This window comes from Ovis canadensis, chromosome 15 (genome assembly GCF_042477335.2).
Source record: "Ovis canadensis isolate MfBH-ARS-UI-01 breed Bighorn chromosome 15, ARS-UI_OviCan_v2, whole genome shotgun sequence".
NCBI lineage: Eukaryota > Metazoa > Chordata > Mammalia > Artiodactyla > Bovidae > Ovis > Ovis canadensis.
This window is the reverse complement of record NC_091259.1, coordinates 45,420,746-45,428,282: the sequence shown is the minus strand read 5'-3', so window position 1 is coordinate 45,428,282 and position 7,537 is coordinate 45,420,746. Positions and strand designations below refer to the sequence as shown.

The 7,537-nt window shown below is 53.1% G+C and overlaps 1 protein-coding gene across 2 annotated transcripts; it reads left to right on the top strand.

Moving 5' to 3' along the window:
• The first annotated feature begins 2,120 nt into the window (after positions 1 to 2,120).
• On the top strand, positions 2,121 to 7,190 carry LOC138420417 (calcitonin). 2 transcript variants are annotated; one of them, XM_069553627.1, is made up of 5 exons: positions 2,121 to 2,189; positions 3,282 to 3,376; positions 3,643 to 3,789; positions 5,742 to 5,926; positions 6,732 to 7,190. In XM_069553627.1, exons 2-4 carry the CDS (start codon positions 3,291 to 3,293, stop codon positions 5,899 to 5,901), a joined length of 393 nt encoding a protein of 130 aa, XP_069409728.1. In that variant the 5' UTR covers positions 2,121 to 2,189; positions 3,282 to 3,290; the 3' UTR covers positions 5,902 to 5,926; positions 6,732 to 7,190. The 2 variants fall into 2 exon arrangements, with proteins under 2 accessions (XP_069409728.1, XP_069409727.1); XM_069553626.1 differs by lacking the exons at positions 5,742 to 5,926; positions 6,732 to 7,190 and adding an exon at positions 4,671 to 5,159.
• The last annotated feature ends 347 nt before the right edge of the window (positions 7,191 to 7,537 follow it).

Here is a 7,537-nt window from a genome sequence, read left to right as displayed (position 1 = left end):
GCTGCTGGGCGGGCTACACTCTGCCAGACCTCAGTGGTCCGGGATGAAGCGGGGAAAGGGGCAGGTATAGTCAGCTCCCAGCGACACCTGTCCACCTGGCAGCCCCCTTCCCCGGCCAGAATCCCGGAAAGGGACGCAGAAGTACATCCTCTCATTTGCAGGACTCGTGCAGAAGAGCTCCCAAGTAAAAGGCCGCTTCGGTGTCACCGGTTACGAAAGCGAGCCTAAGAACTGGGGCGCAGAGAGACAGTGCCTCCGGATCAGCCCCCCGCCACCTTCTCGGGGCCGCTCAGTCTTCCTGGGAGCAGGGGAGACTCCGGGTCCTGCGCCCTGTGCCTCCTCCCGCCGGCATAGCAGGCCCGGCAAGAATCGCTGTTTGGCCGACCTGATTATTTGGGAGTTTCGATTGCCAAGGTGTTGAAGGGCAACCTGTCTTGTGCCCGCAAGCAGCGTTCTGTCACAGAAAACCCGGAGGGTCTAGACAGACGTCCCCTGTGCTCCTCCCTGACCCGCAGAAGCGGTGGTCACCAGCTGCGGGTCTTCGGCGGGCCTCTGGCTTCGCTCCCGGCCCGGCACCTCTGGGCGGGGTTTCCTGAGAGGCTTCGCGAGCTCAGGAGGGCCCGGCGGGCACGTCTGGTGTCGCCGCGACCACGTGGTGCGGGGCTAGCCTGAGGCTCTGAAGGTGGGTGCCTCCTTCACTCCTCCCCCACTGCCTCTCCCCACAGTCCCTATGCGACCCTTCCAGAGCCAGGATCTTCTCGCTGCGCCCGCGTGTCTCCGGCGCCCGCCTCGCGGACTCCAGACCCGGCTTTCCTTAAGCAAAAAGGAAAGGGCAGATATAGTCAGCTCCCAGCGGCACCTGTCCACCTGGCGCGTGTGTCTATATGAGTGCTGGGGGCGGGGGGCGGTGGGGACAACGCGCACCCCTGTGTACGTAAAATGTGCCTGTTTCCGAAAGCAGAAACTCGAGGTGATACTTTCAGATCTGGTCCAGGTAGGGTTGGGTGGATGCGCGCTCCCTCCTTAGCGAACAGCGGGTGAGGGCGCGTCTGTTGCAGTGAGTGCTGGCGGTCTGCGGAGTGTCCGTTTGTGAGTGCGAAAGGAGAACGCGTGTCTGGGGTCCAGGTAGGTGAGTGCGGTGTGCACCTTGCGGGAGGCGTGAGTGCGCGCTCTGCCAGTCTGGGACTTCGAACCTATGTGTTCGAAGGTTGCCCTTTGGGCTTGCAGCACCCGTGGGTGGACGCTGACCCCCTTCAGCTCTGCAAGCTAGCACTTCAGGAAAGTGGGGCGGGGATGTGGGGCGAGACGGGTAGAAACACGGACACAGGCGTCCTGGCCCAGCAGCTTGGCAAACAAAAGGCAGAGGAGTGGGACAGCTGTGCAAACCAACTCCAGCGCCGCGGTGCAGATCCGCGGTTAGAGTGGGGGATACTGAACTAGCAGTCGAGAATTCGAGAATTCGGGAGTACAAGAGGGGTGTCTAGCTCTCTGTGCAGGCAGTGCCAGCTTAGCCCCCTCCCCAGTCCTCTCGTCCACTCCCACCTCTGTCCCAGAGGAGTGAGGCAAAAGAGGCGAGGTTACCAGACTGGAAGCAAAACTACTTCGAGGGGCGGTTGAAGGAAAGTAGGGAGGAATATACAGGATCACCCCATATGGTCCAAAGAGGTTAATTTTTCAAAGATCCTTTCCTCTCACCATCCCCTTCCTCCAACGTGGTCTATTACATCTGAGATCCCTTCAGAATCTGAGTGACCCTGCCGGGGTCCCTACTGGAGTGGATGGAGGGGGTGCGAGGTCGGAGTTCAGGCGCAGAGAAAGTGAGAGGCACTCTGACCCTTTACCGTCAGTTACACCAGTCTCTCCCCCAGTTTGCTCCCACTTTCTGGACGTCGGACGCCCTCCACTCCCTCCCAGCCCTCCGGTTCCCCAAACAATGACCTCATTGCGAATGAGAGCCAGAGCGGACGGTTCCCCTCCCTAGTGGACCGGTGTGGGAGAGCGGGCAATGACGCAATCGGAGCTGGGTCGCTCCTGGCCACTTTGGATTGGCCATGCGGACTCCTGGGGCCCTCCCCGCCCCCTATCACCCGCATAAGAGCCGAGAGCTCCGCAGAGAAGACGCCCACAGCAGGCGTTGTGTCTGTCCCCGGGACCCGCCGCTCGCCCTCTCCTGAAACTCGAGTTGCCAGGTGAGAACTTCCTATGCTGCTCACTCTGATTACCAGCCTCTGGATAGTTCATCTAATTTGCTCCATCCGCTTGCCTGCTTGCTTCTCCTTTACTCCTGAAGGCCATCCTGGCCCACCTATAACCAGGTGCTCCTAGCTGCCTGTCCCGCTGGGAAGAAGGCAGAAGGTTGTGGCTGAGAGCTCATTTTCTTCTAACTAGCGCCAGTGAAACCGCAAGCATCCCCAGGGCTTCGCCTGGACGCTGGAAGCGCCGTGCGCCCAGCCCTAGCTTCCTAGCCTAACCTAGTCCTCGACCCCTGCTTTGGTGCCCATCCTTTGCATGCAGGATCCTGTTGGAGTTTGTTCTGGGAGTGGCCTGAGCAGTCTAGGTCCCAAGGAGAGATCGTGTTTGGTTCTCCGGCCGGTTAAGCCCTGAAGCTTCCTCTGAGGCGTCTGCAGCTCGCTTGCGTGCCTGGGGCATTGGCATGGACTTGGGGCAGTGCAGTCAGCCGGCCAGAACGTGGAGCTCATCTCGGGGAGCTGGCGCCCAGCACCTACTGCTAAACCGCATTTTAGCAGAGAAGGGCTGCGCTGGCAGAGTCCAGGCATGATCCTGCACGTTAAATTACTCCCAAACCCAGACCCACAGACTGAGAGGTTAACGCTCCTTTCCAATTTACCCCTCCTGCCTTCTTCTCCCACCCGTTGGCAGCGTAGTCCAGCGGAGGTGAAGTGGTCCTAGATTTCTCAGTCCCTAAGAAGATAGGCACAGACTACAAGCAAGGGTGGGTCCTCGCTTGGTTTCTGCCTGGGGCAAAAGGTGTGGCTTTATGTGCGTGTGTATAGCTTCTTCCTGGCTTTTCACGGAACAAAACCAGAACCCTCCCCCACCCCTCCCCAGCACACCTATTTCTACTTACCAAACTAGTCAGTGTAACGTTTATTTTGAGATTCAAAGCAGCCTATCTGGCAAATGAACTGAAAAGAGGCTTGGGGAGGTGAAGTAACCTGCCTGAATTCTCAAGGCAGCTGTGGCCGGACTGGAACCTGGGTCTGTGGGCTCCAGACGGTGCCTGGTCTTGGTGCAGTGGTAACGTCATTCTCCCTTTACAGAGAGGCATCATGGGCTTCGGGAAATCCTCCCCCTTCCTGGCTTTCAGCATCTTGGTCCTGTGCCAGGCAGGCAGTCTCCAGGCGACACCACTCAGGTGAGACAGCCTGAAGCCACGAACTTATTCCCCTTCCACTGACCCTGGGATCAGGCAGTTTTTTGCCTCTGAGGTCACAGCAGCGGGAGGCTCCCAGTGAATCAACACCCTTCGGTGGACACTGGCCTTGAGCCCTGTGGGCTGGGAGTCAGGAGAGCCATGTCCTCTGGGAAAGCCACAGGGACTGGGTAGCCTGGGTGCTTATCCTGGGAAGGAGGCAGGCGGGGGCTCAGAGCCTCTTTGCGGGGGTTGCTTCCTCTCTCCAGGTCAGCTTTGGAGACCCTCCCTGATCCTGGGGCACTCAGTGAGAAGGAAGGGCGCCTCCTGCTGGCCGCACTGGTGAAGGCCTATGTCCAGAGGAAGACCAACGAGCTGGAGCAGGAGGAGGAGCAGGAGGAGGCAGAGGACTCCAGGTAAGTCTCCCCTCCCAGCTCTGGCCTATTCAAGAGGGTGTAGCCCAGAGAAGCAGGAAAAACAACATCTGGCCAGAGTCCTGCAGGTTGTCCCTGATCACCAGGATGGCACCCAGTCATTCTCAGCCTCCATGGAAGACTGTGATCCGTCCAGATGCAGCTGGAGGAACTGTGGTTAGTTAGACACATTGAAAAGACCAACTCCTGAAAGCTGTTAGGAAATGAGATGGAGAGATGTGGAAGCACTTATTCTGGGAGTTGGTCTTGCCCTACTGAGGAGAACGCTCAGCACTGGATGAGATAGGACTGGTAAGTGTGGAGCCAGGGGATGGGCCTGTTGCAGCTCAGGATGTCTAAGGAATTTAACCTGTGTATGTTCTTTGGCACCTGCAAGGCACCTTCACTGCCCAGTTGCAAAGTAAACCCAAAGGCCTTGCAGAGGGTGGGGTCAGGTAGAACAGTGTCTGAGGTAGGTCTGGGGCCTTTAGACGTGTGGAATCTGTGGACACGTGCACGTTCTCACTGGGCCAGACACCCTTCCCCATCCCCACCTCCCTGTGCACCCTGAGCTTTGAGTTCACACCAGCAGAGCCATGTATTGCACGTGCACCCACCCTGAGGACCTGTCTGCAGAGCAGGAAGAACTGAGCAGCATGTGGAATGCCAGAAAAGGTCACCCCTTCCCCACCACAGCCCTTCCCTACTCTGCCCTGGCTCAGCGAACCTCTGAGATCTCCTAGTGGAGGGTGTGTGAGCTGTGCCTCCTGCCTGCCCCTTCCACTTCTGCTCCAAGTGCCCCCTCCCTGGTCTAACCTTCTGCATGACTGCCCCCAGGAGCAGCCCTGGTGCATGGTATTGTCTGGCATGTCTTTTCCCTGCAGCCTGGACAGCTCCAGAGCTAAGCGGTGCAGTAATCTGAGTACCTGTGTGCTGAGTGCGTACTGGAAGGACTTGAACAACTATCATAGATACTCTGGCATGGGCTTCGGGCCTGAAACACCTGGCAAGAAAAGGGACATAGCCAACAGCTTGGAGAAGGACCTCTCCTCCCATTTTGGGGTGCCCCAGGATGCCAACTGAACTCCTTCCACTGCTTCCTGATTTCCTTTCTTGTTCCCATGGATGAAATTAATGCATGTGGATTTCATTCTGATTGCTCTTCAAGCTCGTATTGGTAGCTTTGCTTATGACAAAGAATGCCAGGAACCTCAGAATGGAAGGAAAGACAGCAGGACTCACAGATAAGGTTAGAGATGAGAGAGAGTGAGGGAAGTTTCTGAGATCCCAAGGGTATCATGGCAGAGCCCTCCAATTCCTGCTTCATCCCTCACGCCTCGTCATTGATGAATAAATCTATTTTCTAAAAGGATTGACACTTTGGTGGTCATTACTCTGGTCCCCGTCCAAGGCCTGAGAGTGCCCAGGGCCTATGCTTAAAAGTAGCCTTCACCTTACGGTAAGTGGGTTACAGGGTGTGGTAAGAGTCCTGTGAACCAGCTCCTGCAATGAGAACAGGTGTGCTGCGGAGCAGGTAAGCACTGCTGGGAGAGGATGCTGCAAACCCGGTGCTCTGAGCCTTTTCCAGGTAAGACTTAAGAAAATTTTCATTTTCCATAGGAAGTGGTTTTGTTGGTGTTTTGGGCTGGGGTATGTCCTCATATGCTCCTTGAGTGCTGGGGTGGGGAGAATGTAAGGGATGTAGGTGTAGGGTTTTAGTACTTGTCACATGGCCTTGAAGTGCATTTTTTGTGAAAACTTTTAGGCAGGGCTTCTGGCAAAGGCTGCTAGGTCATTTCCCCTAACAGCCTTGATAATTGCATTTAGGAGAAATACTTATATTTAAGTGATATGTCAAAGAGCTACAATTCTCTTTCTGAAGGCCTGATAGGGTAGGCTTCTGCTGCAGCCTCTCACTGACTGGCCTTCTCTCCTTTCTCCATCCTGCAAACCAGCATCACTGCCCAGAAGAGGTCCTGCAACACCGCCACCTGTGTGACCCATCGGCTGGCAGGCTTGCTCAGCAGATCTGGGGGTGTGGTAAAGAGCAACTTTGTGCCCACCAACGTGGGCTCTGAAGCCTTTGGCCGGCGCCGCAGGGAACTTCAGGACTGAGCAGAGAAATGACTCTGGGAAGAAGGTGATTGCCTTGTACTGTCAGAAGGGAGGAAAAGGGATTTGGAGGTTAGGACTCGCATTTTGAAACCCACTGGACATGGGTTCAGATCTCTTCTCTCCAATTACATTTTTCCTCTTGAGTTAGTGAGTTCCTACAACTTAGCTCAAAATCCGAGCACTAGGACAGGCTGTGCTCTTCCCTGGTAGCTCAGATGGTAAAGAATCTGCCTGCAATGCAGGAGACCCAGGTTCAGTTGGGAAGATCTCCTGGAGAAGGAAATGGCCACCCACTCCAGTATTCTTGCCTGGAAAATTCCATAGAAAGAGGAGCCTGGTGGTCCATGGGGTTGCAAAGAGTTGGACACGACTGAGGGACTGACACACTCTTTCACACACACAGGACAGGCTGTGGAGATGCAGTGTCATCTTTCTCAGAAGAGAAAAATAGCTTGCTGAATTCAGAAAGGGAAGGCCTTGCAAATCTTAGCCTGGGTCACACATCATTAATTAACCCAGTTTCGGAAAACCCTTCAACATTGATCAATGTTCACAGATTCAGACAAGAGAGCTATAACTGTAATACTGCTGCTAGTATTAATAGTGACCCCTGAATTGTTCTCTCATCCTTTGCCATAAAAGTTTTCTCATGTCGCATACCCATAATTTGTAAACAGAGTTCAGTTAAAGAAACATTTCTATAAATTTGTGTTCTTTCAGTAGTAATTGTGATTATTTCCTTCTTATTCTCTTACTTCTCTTTCTTTTTCTTATTTTCCTCTTCCTACCCCTCTTCTTCTTTTTAATTTTATTTATTTTTTTCATCTCAGGTTACCATGAAGCTAAACTCACCACTTCTGTTAATTTCTGTTGACAACCACTTGGTGAGGAGGCACCATGGAAGATATACATGTTTGCATCCTAATAGATATTGGAAAAAAAGCGCCTTTATCACTTTAAAGGAATGAAACTGAATGCAAAAATAAGCTAATTCCATATTTGTTCTGCATCTTTTTTATATTTGATTCTATATGCAGTAAATGTGATGGCATCTCTCATTAGCTTATCTGGTAGCAAATTGGGTCTTTGAAAGATGTTCTGTTGACATGGCATCTCTGCCAACTCTTAGGGGGACATTCAGTCACTGCCTCTGTGGCCTGTAGGGACACATGGTAATGGTGATGCTATGCTTTATTGTCCAAGAACATGATTGTATAATTTGTTTAAGGAAATGTCAATATTATGCCATCTGTGAACTTCATTAAGATTAAAAACATATTTTGGATACACTTGTTTCCCTGTTGGTTCATTTTAACATGTCTTCCTATTTGATGACGATAGTAATAATGATAATTATAATAGACATATTTTGGTTGCTTACTATGGGCCAGATGATGTTCTGAGATAGTGCTTCATAGCTATTAACTCAGTTAATCTTCAGGAAGACTCCATGGGGCTAGACCCCATTGTTGTTTCCACTCTGCATGTGGGAAACAGAGGCATGAAGACATGAAGTCCAAGGTCACACAGGTGACCACTGTCTTGTGGCATACACAGGTGTTGGTTTCCAGAGCTTATGGTTGAAACCGCTGCAGCATATGCTTTTCAGCAATGGCTCCTGACATTTTCCAGAGGC

What these genes read in the sequence shown, in the direction of transcription:
- LOC138420417 (XM_069553626.1), top strand. Translation starts at nt 3,291, where the DNA reads ATGGGCTTCGGGAAATCCTCCCCCTTCCTGGCTTTCAGCATCTTGGTC. An exon ending in CTCCAGGCGACACCACTCAG is followed by an intron (nt 3,377 to 3,642) that starts GTGAGACAGCCT and finishes TCCTCTCTCCAG; the next exon opens with GTCAGCTTTGGAGACCCTCC. An exon ending in GAGGAGGCAGAGGACTCCAG is followed by an intron (nt 3,790 to 4,670) that starts GTAAGTCTCCCC and finishes TTTTCCCTGCAG; the next exon opens with CCTGGACAGCTCCAGAGCTA.